Source organism: Bactrocera dorsalis, chromosome 4 (assembly GCF_023373825.1).
Source record: "Bactrocera dorsalis isolate Fly_Bdor chromosome 4, ASM2337382v1, whole genome shotgun sequence".
Lineage (NCBI taxonomy): Eukaryota > Metazoa > Arthropoda > Insecta > Diptera > Tephritidae > Bactrocera > Bactrocera dorsalis.
In genome coordinates, this window is record NC_064306.1 from 17048212 (window position 1) to 17069727 (window position 21516).

The 21516-nt window shown below is 38.1% G+C and overlaps 2 protein-coding genes across 3 annotated transcripts in view; one reads left to right on the forward strand and one right to left on the reverse strand.

The window, feature by feature from the left end:
* The window catches only part of LOC105233162 (nuclear pore complex protein Nup205), a 30891-nt gene extending 19325 nt beyond the window's left edge, over positions 1-11566 (forward strand). Inside the window, exons 15-17 of one of the 2 annotated variants that reach the window (XM_011215139.4) lie at positions 9133-9293; positions 10450-10620; positions 11292-11566. In XM_011215139.4, the coding sequence (XP_011213441.2) occupies positions 9133-9293; positions 10450-10620; positions 11292-11476 (517 nt within the window). In that variant the 3' untranslated portion in view covers positions 11477-11566. Of the gene's footprint in view, positions 1-9132; positions 9294-10449; positions 10621-11291 lie in introns of those variants that run through there. The other variant, XM_029553356.2, reaches the window with a different exon arrangement.
* The window catches only part of LOC125778148 (uncharacterized), a 334571-nt gene that overhangs the window by 126754 nt on the left and 186301 nt on the right, over positions 1-21516 (reverse strand). The window lies entirely within an intron of this gene.

Below are 21516 nucleotides of genomic sequence, written 5' to 3' on the forward strand. Positions count from 1 at the left end.
AGAATCAAGGGAAACTTTTGCGATTTGACGTTTTATCTTCACGAAATTTGACATGGATTACTGTTTAAGGTAAAATCATAATCTCTGAAGAAATTGTTCGGATCGGATTACTATAGCATTCAGCTTCCCTACAAACTGGACACATAGTTACTAAAAAAATGCACCTGTGAAGGGTATATTAGCTTCGGTGCAGCCGAAGTTAAAGTTTTTTCTTGTTTTTAAGTTTAGGAAATGAATGGTTCGTAAAATGGGTTTCGTACAAAAGACATATATCAATATTCCTGCCGTATAGAATAACTTTTAATTAATTTTTACTTTTGGAAATACCATTAGCGTTCCATAGCATTATTCTCAAAGAGTTACTGTTTATCAATTTTTTACTAAGCTATTTATGTATCTATAACCTTTCAAAAATTTGAAATTTTAACAACATACGTTTTCTTTTAGCATACGTCTAAATAAAATAAATAATTCAAAAGCTTAAATAAAAAGCAAAGTAAATAATTTAGAAGTTAAGCAACCCATATATTCTCAATCAGAGATCTGCAATTATTCCCTTTTTTAAGTTATTGGTTTAATAACACAAAAAAGAGTTTTTGTGAATATAAATAAAAATTCAACATACACAAATATCCACAAAAACACATTTACGCAAAGTACACATAGCGAGAGTATGAATAATGAGTAAGTTTCTTTTCATATGACCCGGTATTGTACTCATTCTCTCATGACTCAATAATTCAATCACATCAAAGTGAAATGATTCAAAGCACCAAGAAACACTAATAGTATTTTTGAATGACTTAAGTGACTTGAGTATTTTCAGTTTAGATTTATTGTGTTTGCTGCTTTTTTATTTCGTTTATAATTTCTATGTTAGTAATTTATTTCGCTACTTATTTATAATGTTTTCATGCAGTTTTATACGCAACAATGAAGATTTTTCGTATGACTTTAAAAGTTACTACTAAGAAACCAATAGCTCGATTTAATTTTTTTAATAATAGTTTTTATTTGAAAATAACAAAATGAGATCATCCATGTTTTAAAACTAACCTACGTTAACAAAATTCATAAACCTTTATTTTAAATTTAATGCACTTGAAAAAAAGACAAAAAATACAAAGGTACATACATATAAAGGTAAATAAGTTTTAATAGAAAAATTTATAATTTTTTGTTGTAAACTGAATTTAGGAAAAGAGTGCTGTCTACTGTCTTTGGCGCTAATCTGTTGCGCTTTTCTGTAATAATATTACCGGCAAGCGAAAACACTCGCTCTGATGCTGCACTGCTAGCAGGAATGACAAGAATTTTAAGTGCAAACCTGCATAACATCAAAACTTTCGAAAAACTCCTGACACATTTTCAACTTCTGTTAAAGAGTATTCGTACATGTCAACAGATTTGGAAAGAAGAAACTCTCTTCGTTATTTAAAGAAGATTTTCCTGCTGATAAACTCATGAAATATGATGCTGTATCTTCCGGTATAGAAGAATCCGATAATTCATTCACATCTGCTATTTCAGCAGTGCAAAACATTTCAATTTCCTTTAACTGGCTTGCTTGGAGACGCAACGCTGGAGGATAAAAATACTAAGCCACTTTGTGCCATACAATCAAATTTGGAATCCAAGTTACTTCTATACCTTCCAAAATATTTAATTTTAATGCAGAAATTGCCTGATATCATTTTCATCTTTAACTATTTCTGCAAACATATGTATCCCAAATAGCACTTCTGCCCTTCCGTTTTTTGCTGAGCTTATAAATACCCGTAGCAATTTTCCTCACTAAGTCTTCGGTAGATTCCATTGTGTAAGATCAACTTGAAATAAATTATAATATATAATATCAGTATATTTACCTTTACTAAAACACTTACAAAAACAGACAATAACGAAACAGTTTCTCAGCGCATGATACGAAATTTACTCTTTTATTCTTTAAATTATTCAAATTATTTTTATTCTTTCATTCAAAAAAGTGAGTAAATTCAAATTATTTGTCTACTATTGAGAGAGTCATAAATTGTTGTCACTCATATGTGTAGAAATACTTTGAGGTGTTTTTTCTTTTGGTGGGAATGATTCTTAGTCATTTTTTATATTATTATGAGTACTCATTTGCACCAATTTTTATGGCTCATGACTTAAGTGCACTAATTTTATTGATACCAATTGCAACATTGTGCGCACTACTATTATTTTAACACCAACTGTATATTCATATAGATATAGGTACTTAGATTCGGTTTTTCAGTATCAAAGTTTTGAAAAATTATACTTCGATTTTTAGTTGCAATGAAGAATTTCATTTTTTCATGAATTCCGCAACGGCGTAGTACGTCCGGGTCGTTCGTGATCTCCAACTTTCGGTGCTTAATGATCTTGTACGGTTTACGATATTTTGGTTGCAGCTTCAGCCCAGATCCATACTGTGTACGTTTGATTGCTACCAATTGTTAATATTGTACCCACTTTCAACTTTGCGGCGAGTATTAAACGTTTTGCGATTTTCCTTTTGTAGTCGAACTATGTACGTTCTCTTTCGATTGAAGGCGGCTTTTCTCACGCTCTGAATCGATTTTCTGTAGCCAGATTATTTAAAAGCACTTGCAGATTCGGCATTTCAAGCACTGGCATTTCTAATCCAGTTAATATCTTAAACGACGATATTTTTGTGTAAACGAGGTGGTGTGTAATTTATCGTCCGTTGTACGCGTTCTACTTGCTTATACCAAACACCAGTACTTTCGGTGTATAATTTCGATATCATAGGTCATGATTTTGTATATTCGCTAATGATACGCCTTGGATTTCCAAACATCTATGACTGCTTCCTAAGTCTATCAACTACCGTCTCTACTTCCGTGGTCTTTGTTAGATAAAGCCAAACAAATTTGGAGAATGCGCACCAGTAAATAATTATAACATTTCTTCGACAGTTTCATAGCTCCGACATGATCGCCAATGGTATGTACCCAAAGGACCGCTTTCCTTGTTAATTGAATTAAGCCAGACTTCCTTTTTCCCTACTTTATTTTCGTTCACCAAACATTCGTTATAGCTTTCTACAACGCGAGATGCCTTCGTCTATAAATGTGGAATGTAGAATGTTTTTCTATGACGTCTTGTGTTATCTCACTGGAAAAGTGACCTTGTTTATGTGCCATTCTTATGCTCCTCCATGATTGTGGGTACCACAATCAATTCCTTGGTGGGATCCTTGTGTAATAATAGGAGCGATAGTATAGAAGAAGGGGTCATTAAACCCAGCATTTTGAGTACGAGTACAATTGGTGATGCGTATTCTGTTGTGCTGGGTTTAATGACCCCTTCTTCTAACCATCGCTCACATTGTTCGTCGACCAAAAACTTATCTGTGTGGCATACCCGCCTAAGCCTCTCGTATACTGGCTCATCGTATTTCAATATAATTTTCACATCTAAAGGTGATTTCACGTTCTTCGTTGGTCGATACTCTCTTATTAACTTATTTATCTTCACCGCATGTGTAATACTGAGATGCTGAAAATCGTTGTGTGGGGCTTTATTTATACTAGAAGCCAGATAAATATCTCCAAGTTCTCCGATCAACTCGCCGATATGATTCTTATTTTGTTCCATACTGGACTCATTAACGGCTACTCCGTCTATATGGACATTTCCGTATAACGACTTTGATGCCTCGCCACTCTTCATGGTATCAGCCCGTTGGGCTCGCTAAGTCGTCCCCTCTAGCACTCGTCACGTGTTCATTCATAACACCCTTTAACACATCACTGTGTCTGCGCAGTTCATCAACTACGTCCACCGGCCCTATGGCACCAACTTCAGATGGAACTTCTGTGGTACAAACCCTTCTGTCGGTTACCTCTACTTCCTTTAACAGCTTCGACTTTTTCTTGCAAGATTTAACACCTTCTTCCATTACGATCAAATCTACTTTCTTCAGGATATCATTAATGACATGGAACTTGTTATCCAGAGGTATGTTGTCAATAACCATTGAGATCGCAAGACTACCCATGGTTACTAATTCGCTGCTGCCTATGTCAACTAAACTTTTTCTTTCCTTACTTAATTCAACATCAGACCGTAGCATCAACAAAGCATCATTCCAAATCAAAGACAAGTCGGAACCAGTGTCGACTCATGCTGACATCGTTTGCGGCATCATACAATATTAGGTGCCATAAAAATCAAATCTTTAAATAGTAAACTTCTGTTCCTGTTTATCTTTGTCATTGTATTCATGCCACACTTTCTGGCTTGCTGACCTTGGCAATAGTTTTACAATCAGATGCTTTATGCCCTTATCTTCCGCAACTGTTGCACTTGAATCTGTTCTGTGGGTAATATCTCGCCAAGTGTGAACTTTCTCTGCATCTAAAACAACTTTCTTTAAAACTGAAATTCGATGTAACCTTGTTAGACGACGGTGGCTTCAACGAATTCGCAAATTGGGATGAAAGTTTTCCAGTATTGATTCGCTCATAAATTTTTATTTGTTTCTTAAGGTCGCCGACAGACATTGCTTGATGCAAATTGGGCTTGTTGCCCTTGGAGTCTGGTATACCATTGATGTAGTAGTCTATAATGCTGTGGTCATTTAAGTTTAGAGACTTACTGATTTTCATCAGACAATATAAGTAAGTCTTCACGCAAATCTTCACTCTGCTGTTTACGTCGATTCCTCAATATCCGATGTACATCTATTGCCGAAACGATGGTACCGAACTTGCCCTTCAATGCTGATTTCAGCGAACTCCAGCCGCAAATTAATGTTTGACTTCGAACGTACATCTTTGCCGTACCCTTTAACAATTGCTTGGCATATGCATATATTTCGCAGCTCACTCCGGTGCCCTGCTTCCGCATTATCTTCGAAGTATTGTAGCCATTATTCAAAATTAGATCGCTCTAACGGGTTATAACTAAAAATCTGCAAATTTTTCAAATGCTAATATTACGCACTTTGCGAATTTATTGCATCGTCCTTTTGACGTGTAATTTGCAACAGCTTACAAATTCAATTACTACTTAAGATGGCTTTTATGCAGCAACACTTCCGCGGCCGCTTTGTATATTTTTATAAAGGCGTTTCCAGAAGAACAATGTACTCAATATTAAGTACTCTAAAAATAGAACGGCAACCGGGTTCTGGAAGAAAGCCGCCTACATTCGGAAGCTGAAGACAGCGTTCAACAATAAGTATTGCATAAGTCAAACCGAAGCCGTACGAAAATTCGAATGCTCATAGCCATATATCTGCGAAACGTTAAATAGATTTAACATTAAAGCCAGAAAAAAGCAGCGTTGTCCAGGGTACACCGAAGAGCCGATAAGTCAAGTTAAATCACAATGTCGGTGGATGTGCAAGAATTTGAGTCATGAGACGTACTTCCGACAAATTTACCACAATGCCGACCGATTGAGGATTTTTTTTGGACAAGTCAAAGCTTTAGTGTATAAAAATGGTTGGAAGGCTCAAAATTTGCAGCAGCTGACACGTCGCATCCGGAAGTGCCTAAAGAAAGTTGATACTAACGGTGCTCAAGTATCCTGACTAAACTGAAACGGCTCGCTGACCCCGTAGTTTGAAGTTAATTAATTTTTTCGTTTTTAAAATAATATAATTAAACTACATGAAATAGCTTACCTTTTTGTTAATAGTTTAATAGAGTTATTAGTGCTAGTGCAGATTTTTAGTTATAAGCTGTTACAATCGATGTATTCATACTACATATGTCTGCTACCGTCGTCATCGGCCTCATCATCGCTTACATTCAGGCCGAAGTGTTCCAGCAATCTGTCCTGCAGTACGGCTTTCCGTCCACCAGCTCCTAACCCCAAACTTTCCCAATATTCCCCAAGTCCGTCCACTGTCAACGCTAAACTGTTTTCACCGGTATTTACCGGTTGCTTTGCTTTATAAAAATTTTGTAGCAAAAGAAGGCTTTTTGATGCACGTTTTTATAAATCTATTTCATCGAAATGTTTTTTTTTTATACTCTTGCAAACAGTTGCTACAGAGTATTATAGTTTGGCGTTCACGTAACGGTTGCACGTGTCACATAAAACCAAGCGAAATAGATATAGGGTTATATACATATATAAATGATAAGGACAACGGGAAAAGTTTAAATCCGGTTGGAATGTCTATCCGTACATGTTGTAACTTGAGCAAAAATTTAAATATCTCGATGAAACTTGGTATGTGGGTTCTTTGGTACAAAAAAATTTCGAGTTCGTAGATGGGCGTAATCGGAGGATAACCCCACTCACTCCCCATATAACGGTACTGGTAAAAATAAATACGCCAGAGACAATAAATTTTACCACAGAGATTATATGAGAGAGCCTTATAAGAGCCAGTGTGAAAATTGGACGATGGTCGTGGCGCCGCCCACTTTTTGGTGAAATCCCATATTTTGTGACCCGACAACGTCCGGTGTGTTTTACCTGGGTACCTGCTGACGATAACCTTACTCCACGGCGCTCAAAAGCACAGCGGATAAAATCAATCCGTTGATAAACGCCTTGAGAATGCTAAGCATTTTCAGTACCAATTGGCAGTGTGAAATGGACACACTAACCACCTTGGTTGGATTCGAGGCCCATCTAAAACCTCTGCCGTGCTTTGGGTCCGGCACCCGGTTGCAACGCAACTCCACATTCAACTGACAAAACCAGTTCTTCCCGCATTCGGGTTTTAACCTCAATCACCACGATACTCCCCGAGGGACAAGCCCGCATGTGCAGGCTAGAGCAAACTCCAAGGGCTCTTGCTCCCTGTAGTACCAGCATTAAGTCTCCAGTCAGACTTCGTAGACCAAACTACTACCAGTGGAGCTTCCATACTGCTCCGGACTGGTGGCCAGCAAAGAAGGTGAGGTTGGACCCCACTAACACATAAAATACCCACAACGCAAACACCTAACACTCATACAAAAAACTAAAACCCTAATTTCCAGCTAACCGCCTTCGCCGCTTAAATAACTCACGCGCAAACAACCCTAACTGTTCGGTATTCCGACTAGTGGAGATCACACCACTAACATCTAATCGTCCATCAGTCCAGCTAATCCCCATACCACCCAGATCCCTAATGTCCGAGTACATCGGGCACTCCGCAATTAAATGCGACCAATTTTCTAACCCCGCCCCACAAAAACACCCTGACGTATCTGATAGGTGCCTCTGATGCAAAAATGCATTCAGAGGCCCATGCCCCGTAAGCAGAAAACCCAGACTCAGACAGAATCTGAAGTCTGGGTTATCCTCAACGAATCCAACGTCCCGAATGTACTCGTACGTCACTCGGCCGTTAGGACTATTGTCCCAACGTTGTTGCCACCTACACCTAACCCTATCATCTAGAAGCCTCTTGCTCCCTAGATATCCCTCCCTCTCCACATCATCGTCGGAAATCCAATCGTTCCGCAGCAATGACACACTCAAACCCCTTCTTAACCTGAATGCAACAGCTCGCTGTATGACAATCAGATCAAGAGGGGGTGCACCTAATAACACCTGCATCGCATCCGTTGAGACGGTGCGACATACAGGCAAGCAAGCAAGCATCATACAACGCTGTATTGAGAGGAGTTTTTGAGACCCCAAAACAGTCGTGGCTGCCTCCCACCATGCAGGGGCTTTGTGACCCGACAGACCGATTTCGACAAAATTAAGTGCGTGGTATTCTTGTTACATTATGTCACATTGTGAAAATGGATGAAATCGTTCAACAACCACGCCTACTTCCCATATAGCACAATTTTAACTTTCTCTTGATTCGTTCAGTTTCCAGTACACAAATCAAGAAGCAATTAATATAACGGGAAAAAAATTTGCTCGATTAACGTATTTAGTGCGTGCCACCTTCTCACCAAAAATTGTTTCAATCCAATAAAAACTGTTCAAGCCCCTAGGAACCGAATTTTTAGTCCCCGGTAACTATAGTTGACTTGTGATCGAAAATGCCAGTGAAAGTGTGATATATAGATCTAAAATTAAAGGATATTACTCCTCTTATAATGATATGTCTGTATGTCAAAAAAAAATCTGACTTTCCCTTAGCCCCCATATACTCAATATACTATAAAGATTTTCGAACTTCCAGGTGACCTTGTACCGCATATATCGACCATGAGTTATTCCAATGAAAATAAGAGAGCGTATTTTATTCATATGTAACAGTGTATCTTTGTGCCTAGAAGAGATAAATTTGAGCGAAGACTTGGACTAACCCCTATATAACTAATATCAAGATTTTCAAACATCCGGCTGACTTTACTCTATATAATTAGTTTTACACCTTAAAGTATTTCCCTGGCTTTGATTTTTGCAAGAGTATAAAACGTTCTGTTGCACCCGAGTTTAGCCCTTCCTTACTTGTTTTTTTTTACGTTTATTTACTTTTCCTTCGAAACCGTTTTTAATTAGTTTACTTCACACACACTGCGCACTTTCCTTTCCAGATTTAAATTGCCAAATTTTGTCAAAAGATGTTTTCTCTAAATTTTCCGCCGGGATACCATAACACTTCTGTGCCCATAACACTTCTGTTATGGTATGTTAATTAAATTAATTGTTTTATTATTTTAAGGTTTATAGGTTTTCTTGTTACAATTAATCCGTCCGCTTAAATAAGTGCGCAATTACTGATTGATGACTGCGTACGTCATTAGTAAGTGTGTCTACTACGTGTTGTCTTGTCATCGCTTCCCACATTTATACATTAAAAATTAAATAAAAAGTGGACTTCTTTCTTTTCATAGTAATGGCATTTTTACTAGTTTTCCCAGGGATTGTACCAAATTTTAAGTTGTTGTTTAGTGTGGTTTTATTCGCTTAGATATCTCAATAATATCGCGCAAACTAGCGCTATAAAACGGTATACTCGGGTTTTTCTTAAAATTTTGACAAATAATTTTGAAAGTTTTGGGATAATTTTCTGACTTTTTTGATTTATAATAAAAATGGCTTATCTTATAGAATGGAATATCTTTTACTAAAAATTATTTAATCATTATGATCAAAGATATGTGCAAAATAAAATATTTTCTAATAATCGAGGCAGTATATATGTATATGTATATATAAAGATTAAAATCATTTTTTCAGAATAGATAAATTGGAGAGAAGTGTAAATGAATCGCTTGATTTCACGACAGTGCTGAATCACCTACAAGGATCGGTAGAATATTTAGAGATGCAAAAACGAATTACTGACAATATAGTTTCCCGCAGATCTTACATGGCTGATGCTAGCATTGATAACTCTGGTAAGTAATATGATTTTTTAGCTTCGTAAAAGGCAGTGTTATTTTTGTCACATTATTTGACGCACATGATGATTGCATATCGACTTGAGAAAGCATAACCTTTAAAACAAAGAACATTTTTTATGTCAGCAGTTTTTATTTTGTAAGCACGTAGCCTAATTATAGTGAAATTAACCCGTTATGAGAACATATTGTTCAAATTGTAAAGCTAATAAAGGAGCAATGTCATATTATGAACGCAGATGATAGCTTCAATCTCAACGACCAACTTTCTTAGATGATGATATAGTATAATGAAATCTTAAAAGGCTACCTCAGCGAGTTTTCAGAACTTAGAATTGACGCGAATTAAAAATCACATTTTTTTAGTTATTCATTAAAACGCCTCGTACAAGCAAAATATGAAAGGTATATCGAAGCTCCTGCGATGTCTAAATGAAGACATTTCGGCTCCTAGCGTAAAAATAAAACATGTATTATAGCTTAGTATCCAGCTCTCAAGAAATGTGAAAACTTCATATAAAAAACGCTTAAGAAATGGTCATGAAAATTTCCTGCGGTAAATTTTCGTGTGCTAGTATGCAGCTCTAAAGAAATCTATTACTAATTTTTAATACATTTTTTCAATAAAATGCGTATTTGGCAATCCTGGTTTTGCGAAGAAACAATTAATCAACAATTATTTTTGGAAGGTAATCGTTAAATTCATCCTAAATTAGTTGAAATCATTATTATGAAGTAGAGTTACTTTTGAAAGGTTGTATAAAATTTAACAATCATCAACAACAATCCATAAATCGTAATGAAAATATGTATGTTATTACACACATACATACATATTACACACAAAGTTTATTTTCTTTATTTACTCTCTCTTGCTCTTCTAATGTGGATCATTCATAATTGTCGAAATTACTTGAAGAAATATTGTTCTGTTTTCTTCAGCAATTACTTACGAGCTGGATACGGACCTTATGTATGTATCTCTTTAAATGAATCGGGGTGTAGTTTGTATTCTACTAATTCAAGACTTTATGAGTTGTATTTATGAACTCGTTTTACTATCCTATGTTTATATTTATTTATTTGTAAATTTATATTATTTAACGCTTAATTTATAAATTATAAAAAATTTTGCATATTTTTTTTATTCCAGCTCGTCTCTCCAATATCGAGTGGACTAAACAGTATGAAAACAGACAAAAGGAGCTTTCGTTATACGTTTTTATCATCGAACAAACTTTGTATTTATTGTGGTTACACTTGGACTTTTACGTGAGATCGACTGCTAGTGTAACTGGACAGGGTTTAGCACTTACCATTGAAGGTAATGATAACACATAATAATATACTATACATATTTTCTCTCTAACTTGAAATTTTCATAAGTAGATTGCAATAAGAAAAATGGTAACTTCAGTAGCTAGAATACCCTTCACAAATAAAAAGTTTCCGAATTTGATTTTGACCGTTCTGTTTGTATGGCACCTATTTGATATAATGGTTCGATCTGGAAAATGTATTCGTAGATTGAAATGTTGCTTTAGATAATAATTTATGTCAAATTTTTAGAAGATATCTTGTCAAATATTGATCGTTCGGTTTGTATGCAAAATTTCAGAACAATATTTAAAAGCAATTCGCGAATATACAGACAAACGGACATTGCTAAATCAATTCAACTCGGCACACTGATCATTTATATATTACTTAATATACTCCGTCCAGGGTGTAAAAATTAAAAATACCTTGAAAATTGTTTTAAGACATTTAACATTTATTTAAAAATAGTTAATATAAGATCGTAGTAGGTTTGATATCTATGCAATTTTTTGTTTGAGATATCTGTTGGAAAAATAAAAAGAGCTAGGAAATAATATCGAGCGGTCGAAAATATGGGTATATATGGGCGTACTCTCGTTTACCGATTTTCACTATAAAATATAATCACAAAAAACTCTTGAGGAAAATTCTAATAATAAATTTACACATTTACAGAATATCTTCCGAATGCCACAACCATAGAGGATTTCGGCTTATTGAAGCAGAATATGATTTCAGTATTCAATGAGACATTTTGCAATCATCTCTCATCGGCTTCTGGTTCGGATTCTGCGAATTACTTTAATTGCACATTAGTACGCCGGATAAAGTCATTAATTCAGCTTCTTCCAGGTGTTTAAAGTAAGGTTTTGTTCAAATTATAAGCACGTATGTGAGAATATAAAAATTAATGACTGAAAATTAAATAAAAATAATGTGTACTTCAGTAATGTTATAATAACTACTTTGTCGAACAAAAAAAGGAACACTTAACCCAGTAATATTCGATAAAATTTATTGTTCAACGGCATAGTTTTTTTTTAATTTTTTTGTTTGAATATGAGAGTGTATGCGCAAAAATTTGGTTTCCACCTCCGCAGCTAAATCGTTTTGAGAATTCCTCGACTAGCGTCAGTGTGAAGCGTACAATAAAATAAGAACAGAACAAAACTCGATTATTTACTGTAGAGTATGGGCCAAATGTATTTGTTTTTGTATCGTTTTAATTGAAATGAACTGAAGAAAATTTAATAGCTTAAGTACAAATAATTTCACCCTTTAGGAAGTGCGAAATAATGCAACCCGGAAGAGTGAGAAATAGTATACAAATGAAAAATGCATGACTTATTGCGATGAACTTCCAAATTTGTCCACCAAACTCTATTATCATATCCATTGCAAATAGAATAACCCTCGAAAAACTATCAGCGCAGATGGAAGTTTCATGAGAATTATATTGTGGGATCAATCACTTACTGCAATTCTGGTAGAAAATAAACTTTATGGAAGCTCGTATAGTGTCGAAGTGGAATATAATACATGTCCGTGTGTGATGTTATCTCTTCTATAAATTTATGACTTGTATCCCACGCATTTTTGTTATTATTAGAAGTGCATTGCATGCAAATACATTATGTATATATGTATGTATATAATATATAAATAGATATTTATATTTAGTAGAATTTCGGCTTTGCTGATAAGTAAGCATGTTCAATGATATTTGAACATTGTGCTTTTGGAGGACCCACGATGCACTATTTCGATCGTTTTGTTACTAATATGCATAGTTCGGGATGATTGGTGGGATAGAAGAGGATCATCAAATAATAACGGGGCTTGGAAAAAAATTCAACGTAAAAATTATGCTAAGTAAATGTTTCAATAAACACAAACTCAATTCAATTAGGAAAAGAAACTGTTTTACGGTTATATAGCAGAGTTACAATTTTCTGTCGCGGCGGGTTGCTATACATTTGAAACAAAAAAATAATTCGAAATAAATCGGCGTTGCAATAAAAACAAAATCGACAACTTGGCTCTGGTTGCATTTGCTTTATCGGATACTATATGTACATTTTGGTGATAAGATAACAAATATTAATTGTTCTATATCACAGTCAAAAAGCATAATTACTAATAAAAATATATGTTGACTTTGTATCAGAATATTTATAAAAAAATGTTATTTTTAACTTTTTCGTGTTATACTATTTTCGGACAACGAAAACATGTTTTGTGGAAAAAACTGGTTTTCGCACGAAAAGTTGTGTTTTCGTCCATGTAAAATCTGTCAAACGAAAACACAGTTTTCGCTGAAAACTACTTGAAAACTTACATTCCACTCATTATAATCGGTGCCTGCTCTAGTTTAATCGATGTTTTTGGAAGACATCTCTTGCCAGCCCTAAATTGTCACTTATATTTGTGTACATTCCATATATAAATACAGCTGTCGCTTGATATCCTCATATTAGGGGGATTCCCTTGCTCTTGCAAAACCTTGCACCGTGCAGAAATTGCAGAATTTTCCCTTTGGTGAACGGCACAACAACAAACACATGCAGAATATTATTTGCAATGGCTGTAAAATATGTCAGACCAAAACCCATGTTTATTTTCGTGCCGTGCTATAGCACTAGATTATGCAATGGGTACTCTCTTGGCCTTGCATATTTCGGTATAGGATTTTTGCATTTTGTGTCATCGTGCAATCTTGCAAGAGCAAGAGAATGCCGCTTTTGATAGTTGTCAGTGAAAACTCATCGAAAACACGCATTGTCAGTCCGAACGACTTAGATTCCACAATGTCGGTCCGAACATAGTATTAGCAGAGAACGTAAAAGAATAGCAGAGAACGTTTATCATAGAGAAGGTTCACGTTTCAAATATCGTAACTTTTCGAAGGGGTACTCGGCAGAGATGGAAGAGTCTCACCACAGACAAATTATAAGCGTGTTTCACCACGAAAATAGCAGAATTAAGCATTTTCAGTGTTAAATGAGAAAAATAATGCTAATTTCAATGTAAACAAATTTACAGATTCGTTTATTTCCTATGCGCAACCGACTCGGCATATAATTTACATATATATGATCCGTATATATTTGGTATCAAAGTATATACTAAGTATGTTTTTTTTTTTTTTTTGTGCCGGAGGGGGAATCTTACATAGATACTGCTACTTTACTAGCAGTATGCACGATTCGTACTGCTCGCTAAAGGTGCACCTCATTCGGGACCACGCCCAGTCAGTATTACCTACTGTTCTGGACTTTGCGAAACGGTACGCCTACGTACTAAACCCTAACTCCGTCTCCTTTAGCTTTACTGAGGCCCTGTGGGACCGCCGTTAGGCATTTCATCGCAGGGCAAGCTTAGCCTATGGGCTCACGTCGTTACAGCGATATTCGCTGCTCTAGATTCGCTCCTTCTTTGATGTTCTGCTCTTCTCAGGTCATGGAGAATCCTGGCTGCCATCTTCTTCACTAAATCCCACACATTCCTCGAGTGCAACATATAGTTCACTATATTATCTGGTGTTATTCGGTTGGATACTTCCTTTTCCAAAGATAGTCGCTCCTTTGTACAGGGTAGGCCATTTAAAGTTGACCCATTTGTTTCTAAAAAAAAAGAACAAAAGAAAACAATGTTTTTTGTTCATTTCAAAAATAATTTATTTTGGTCCAAGGGGATTTGTTTCAGCTAATATTTAAAAATTTAGATCGCGTAAATGGGCACCTTTAGCTTTGACAGCTAAATGCACTCTTTTTTCGACATTTTCCATGACTTTGGCCAATGTTTCGGATGATATGGCGGCTGTTTCACGTCGAATGTTGGCTTTCAGTTGAGCTAAGGTCTTTGGCTTATTAGCGTATACCTTGGATTTCAAATAACCCCACAAATAAAAGTCTGGTGGCGTCAAATCTGGTGATCTCGGTGGCCAGTCAACATCACCATTTTTCGATATCAATCGCCCGGGGAAAAATGGTCGCAATAAATTGATTGTTGGTCGAGCTGTATGGCATGTAGCCCCGTCCTGTTGAAACCAGAAGTTATCCATGTCATTTTCGCGAATAATGGGTATCACAAAATCCGTTATCATGGCTCGATAACGCTCACCATTGACTGTTGTCGTGGCTCCATCATCGTCTTCGAAAAAATACGGTCCGATGATCATATTCGCGCAAACACCGCACCAAACTGTTACTTTTTGGTCGTAAAGAGGCTGTTCTTCAATTAATTGAGGATTTTCGGTGGCATAAAATCGGCAATTTTGCTTGTTGTTAAAAGTTACAGCGTTGCCAGATGGGTCAACTTTAAATGGCCTACCCTGTATATTTCCGACAGTGGAAAAATATGTGTTCTGCGTTCTCGCTGTTGCTACCACAGAACGAGCAAGCTACTCCTTCCTCGTGGCCGTACTTATGTAAGTACTCCCTGAAGCATCCATGCCCTGTTAAGAACTGCGTCATGTAATGATCTACCTCCCCGTGTTTTCGTTCCATCCATACTTGTATGTTACCGATTAAGCGGTATGTCCATCTCCCCTTGTTTGATGTATCCCAGCGTGTTTGCCATTCGTCTAAGCTGGCTTGACCTTCAACTCTAAGCACAGCTCCCGATAGTTTCCGGCCTGAGCTTTTACTTTTATCATAGATTCGCTTAAGTTCGAGAGCCATTATGTCTGGTGGCATAATTCCTGCTAGAACCCCGACAGCTTCCTTGGAAACCTTGCGAAACGCACTGACTATTCTGATTGCGCTCAACCGGAACACCGATTGTGCCACCCCAGCATACGTCTTATGTATTAATGCCGGCCCCCATACAGGCGCCGCATACATTATAATTGATTAGCTCACCTTGGCCAGAAGAGCTCTCCTGCTCTGTTTCGGTCCTCCAATGTTTGCCATTATCCTTGATAAGGCCATGTTTACACGCGCCACTTTTTCACACGCTTTTTCAACATGCATTTTGTAGTTGAGCCTCGCATCAATCGTTACACCAAGGTATTTCACGGCGGATTGTGTTGTAATGTTGTGCCCGTCTATGTTAAGCGAAATAGTTTCCAGTTTTTTTCCTGCTAGTTATAAGAACTGCTTCCGTTTTGTGGCCGGCAAGTTCGAGTTTTGCACTCGTTAGCCACTGTTTTATCCTCAGGACAGTATCACTACAAATACTTTGTATTTGATGGAGCTCCTTAGCTACTATTGTCACAGCAATATCATCTGCGTATCCAATTATTTGCACTTCTTTCGGCAGAGGGAGGCGCAATATTTCATCATATAGTGCATTCCACAGGAGTGGACCAAGCACAGATCCTTGCGGCACACCACCCGTTACCCTATACTTTTTTGGTCCTTCGTCAGTGTCATAGAGCAGGATCCTATCGGCCAGATAACTTTGTATGACGTACAACAAATAGCTCGGAGTTGTTTTAAGCACTAATGCACGCATTATATGGGGCCAATGGGCCGAGTTAAAGGCGTTTCTCACATCAAATGTGACGACCGCACAGTATTCTTTGTTCCCGTACATCCACCTGTCTCCTTCAATAGCCTTTTCTGCTATACCAGCAACTTTCTTGATAGCATCAAGAGTTGAGCGCCTTTTACGAAAACCATATTGGTTATCAGAGAGACCACCATCTCCTTCTAAATGATTTTCTAGACGGGTACAGATTATCCGCTCTAGGATTTTGCCCATCGTATCGATCATACAGAGCGGTCGATAGGAACTTGGTTCTCCTGCCGGTTTGTTTGGCTTCTGTAGTAGCACCAGCCGTTGTACTTTCCAGATTTTTGGAAACACTCCTTCACGAAGGCTACGCGTGTATAAATCCGAAAATGGCTGTGGATGGTAGCTGATGGCAATTTTAAGAGCCCTATTCGGAATACCATCCAATCCTGGTGCTTTGCTATTTTTAAAGCGCTCAGCAGCTTGAACAACTTCCTGCTCGGTGATTTCTGGCACATCTGCGGCTTCTTCGCGATAAAAATTTCCTTCTTCTTGACTTTGTTGTGGGAACAGGGTTTCTACCACATTTTTGAGTAATGAAGGGCATGTAGGCGCTTGACATTTGCCACCTTTAATCCTTGACATTACAATCTTATACGCTGCTCCCCACGGATTTTCGTCCACTTTTTCGCATAATTCTTTGAAACATGTCATTTTGCTCTTTTTAATCGCCTTTTTTAGGTCGTTGCGTTTCTTTTTGAATGCTTCTCGCAGGCTGTCACAATTTAAGCTGCCTATGTTTCGTTGAAAACGGCGCCTCGCTTTGTGACTTTCACTTCTCAGAGATTCGATTTCTCGATTCCACCAGTAAGCAGGCTTTCTCTGTGCGGCTGTCCTCTTTTTATTCATAGCGGCATCACAGGCTTTGCTAATATGTTGTACCATTAATTTAGCCTGCTGGTCTATGTCATCACTTCCGTTTACGTTTAAGTTTTCATCCAGCATTAACTTATAAAGCTCCTCATCTAGGGTTTCAATTCTCCACCCCTTGGACTGCACCTTTTGGTGGCAAACATTTCGCTGTTGCACACTCTTGCTGATACTTAACATTATAGCTAAATGGTCACTTTGGGTATACATGTCGCATATCCGCCAGTCTATATATCGATATAGTACCCTGCTGGCAAAAGATATATCTATAATAGAGCCACGCCCATTCTTCTCGAAGGTGTTTTGTCTTCCTGTGTTAAGCAGTACTACGTCTAGAACACCAAATGCTTTAAGTAATGCGCTACCTCTCAGATTTGTATTTTTGCTGCCCCATTCTAGCGCCCAGGCATTAAAGTCACCTGCAATTATATTAGGTGTAGTTGTCATCGCATCCTTTACCAAGTCGTCAAGTATTTTTTCATATTCAGCATGTGGTATACTTGGCGGTATATAGCAGCTGTAGAAATAAATTCCCCATATTTTGGCTCTTGTATACACCCCTATCACGCATTTCGACTTGGATTGAAATTTTCTCCGTTTGGCGACTTTGGTATCATGCCTTCCGTTCCCGTTCAGTTCAACTTCGAAATTTACAATTCTGCCTATCATGCATTTCGATCGTAGCTCCGTTTTGCTAAGTTGCAATTTTGTTGGCGTAGAACTTTTTGTGTTTTTATTTTGCTGCGAAAATTTTATTATTTGCGTGATTTTTTTTTAATTTTCTAAAAATGTAAGTAAAACTTGTATTTAAAAGTTGTAAAACACACGATATTTCCAGTTTTAGTGATGTTTTTTGATATGCTTTCAGGTCAAAAACAACAACACCAGGGCAATATGGAAAATTGGCAGATATGATGGAGAGTAAGCTAGATATAGCCAACGGTTTCCACCAGCGTCCTAAGGAAGATGTGCAGGCTTTTTGGAAAAAGGTAGCATCAAATTTACTTGCCGTCGTTTCTTCCGCAAATGTATCTAGGACATACTTGAATGCGTCCTTATTCAGACGAAAGTTTTTTTGAATCTAAATAAATAAACAAATTGTAAGAAAAATGTATACTTTCACGTGCAATTTCTTACAGCCCGTCATTCATCTGGAAGGGATCGCACATATCTCGTAATCTTCTCCTTTCAATTCTCACCCCAGCATTCTGAGATGCGCTGCTCTCCTCCTCAACCAGTAATATCGCCGCGGATAAAGATTCCATAGTTACGTTTAATAAAAATAATAATATAAAAATTTTACTTTTATTTATTTTCTTTGAACAGCAGTAATTTGTGTATTTTTGCTTTGTTATGTGCCAGTTTCACACATTTCAAAGCAAACAGCTGATTTCGAAAGAGTTATAGCTTTTCCTCTTCTTCTTTCAATCCAATCGCAACGCATGATACCTAATTTCGACTCCGGCGAAGCGTCGAGCGGGAACGTAATCGAAATGCATGATAGGGGTGATAGTATGCCTTGTCAATTAGTGGTATGTCTTGCATCATCTTATCTCCGCATGCCCATATTGCAACCTTTTTTGTGGTGTCGGAAATCCACTTGTCAGAGTTTTTATTTTTATACTGTTCACAGATTAATGCAACGTCTATTTCATTTTCGTATATGTTTTGCGTCAAGAGATCCTGGGCCGCTTCGCAGTGGTTCAGGTTTATTTGTAATATTTTCATCTTTTAGGGTTTTTGAGCGCTGCTGTATATATGGGGCATTTCCGGCTTCCTATCTGATGGTCTATGTTTGGCCTTCCACTGTGTTTACATGCCTTGCAGGAAGGATTGTTAACACAATCTTTGGCGAAATGACCCTCCTCTCCGCATTTAGCACAGCACTTGCTCCTGTCTTCTGGGTTGCTGCATGCTTTCGCCACATATCCATACTCTAAGCATCTGAAACATTTCTTCAGCTGCGCTTTTTCCCTAATTCTGCAGATTGTCCAGCCGATTTTTATCTTTTGTGCTGCCAGTAAGTGCTTTGCTTCCTGTGCCTGAAGGCTTATGATAGCTTTTTGCGTGCCTGCATACGCTGGTCTGATGTTTTTAATGCACTCTACACTAAATAGACGCAGCTCTTCAAATTCTGCACGAATTGCCTGTGCTATATCCTCTTTCGTCGTGATATCGTCCAAGTCTCGCACTTCCACTGTAATTTCCTGCGTTAGAGATCTTATTTGTGCCTGATCTCCTAGTATCTTCACTATCTCGTCTCTATATTTCTTAGTACTTCCTGTCTGCGCTTTCTTTAGCTCCAACAGTATCTCACCTTTAGCTGTCTTTTTAATTCGTGAGACATTTTCCCCAAGCACTTGCAGATTTTCATTCTGCTTAACCGCCCGAAGTATGTCTGCGTAAGACATATCACCAGTTTTTGCGATAACAATTGCTTCTGGTCGAGGGCGTGGTACGGCGTTTTCCTTCTTCTTGTTTTTATTTTTGTGGGATTTACTTGGTATCGTGATCCAGGTATCTTCCCTTGTCGCGTCCTTTTCTCCTCCCCCGAGATTTCTTTCTACTGCTTTCACAAATGGTCCGTCATGCGTCGTTTTAGTGCTTTTTGTAGGGGTTCGTCGCTTTATCTGCATGTCACGTGGTCTCTTCGGTGTAACTTCAGCAGTCGTCTGCTCCATAACTACTCTTCTTGCTAAGTTGGCTTCCCGTTGTCTATTATGGTCATCTTGTGCACGGGTGTAGAGCTTCGCTATTTCGTCAAGCAGTTCCCTCATGGGATTGTTGATAGTGCGCTGTGGCGGATGCATCATATCCTTTAGCTTTTTTATCATATCTCCAAGTTCACACATATGATCACGTTGCGACTCTGCTTCTTCCAATATCGGGGTGTTCTCCTGAAGCGTTGGAGGTGACGATTTCGACCTCACTGGTCTTTGTGCGGAGAGCACCTTCACGGGCGATCTAGCCAAACGCGAGGCTTTTTTAAAGGGATCTACTCCTGTCATCGTAAGTTGGCTTATGACACCGCTAAACTTGTTGCTGCTATTGTTGTTGCTTTGTGTTTTTTCATTTATTGTCTCCATTTATCAGTTTAACCAGCGCATCGTGTGCAGGGGGGCGGGCCGAAATAGACAGGAACGGGTATACCCTCGGGGGCTATGCCCCTACCCCAGTTCCCTGAGGCCTGTCCTACGCTTTACCGGTTCCGGTAAACTCGGACGAACCGGCGCTCGCCCGGAGCAACGCAGTCTACTAGTTCTGCGCCCAATGTACACTTCCTGACCAGGGCCCGAAGGGGCTGGTTCCTGCTTCACATCGTGGCTGACACTTCGGCAGAGCTGACTCACATCACCCTCTCCACACCACCAGTGAAAACAGCTGGTGATGCTTCTAGGGACTCCCAGTGCGCCCCGGTATGGACCGGTCTTATTTACAGCCGCACCTAACATGGTGAACAGACGCTGACCAGGAAGCCGCTCACTTTGAGTCCGTCGCGCCTGGATTTTGATCGGTCACCTATATTAGAGAGGCGGCAACTATTCGCCTCTGTCGCAAGAGTTTCATCGGCTTGGCTGGCTTTTATACCGCATCCTCCACTCCTGCCGCTCCTCGTCGGGGGTTGCTTATTCGTTTTAACTTATTTCGCAACTAACCTGCTACTACAGGCCGTCCGGCTATCCGCGACCTGCCGACCCCCCCGGTAGCTTAGAGCTCAGCTGGGATGCCTGATCCCGTAGGATCTATCCTACCAACGGGAAAATCTTACCAACGGGTTCTAAAATCCTACCAACGGGTCTAAAATCCTACCAACGGGATATACATACTAAGTATATATGTAAGTATGCACATAGTTATGTTAAAATTTACCTATTTTATGATGAACTCCATAAAAACTTTGCAAATATGTATGTATATAACTCAATAAGATTTGTATTACTACCTAAATATGCATTTTATATACTTAGGTTTGATACGACATATATTTATGTATATACATACATAGATATGTATATATTTGCTTTGGTCATTAATCGTTCCGATATCATGTTAAAAGACCAAGCGGTCGCACATTTGCCCATATATGCGTATGTATGTAATTATGTGTGCATGTAAACAAATATAAAAGAACCATACGCATAATGTTTGTAAATTTGTATACATGCAGCATATGTAAATATGTACACTCGCTTCAAGCGAAATTTCCGTTGACACGGACAACCAATGGCGAAGCTCACATTTTTTGCTTTCATGTCAAAGAGTCAATGTGTCGAAGAACTGACGTGACGGCAAAGCGTCACAACATTGTATTGTTGGTAGAAAATCCAAGCTGTGCCGAAAACAAACGAACGATCGCCAATTGACACTGCTTCCCTTGCCGCTGAAACAGCTTCCCATACAAACCAGCATAGATATGTATGTATTTGTATGAGCGTGCATACATATCGACGCAGACTTTTGCAAGCCGCTTAAAAATATTTTTTACATTCCTTGACAAATACAGTCAATTCCG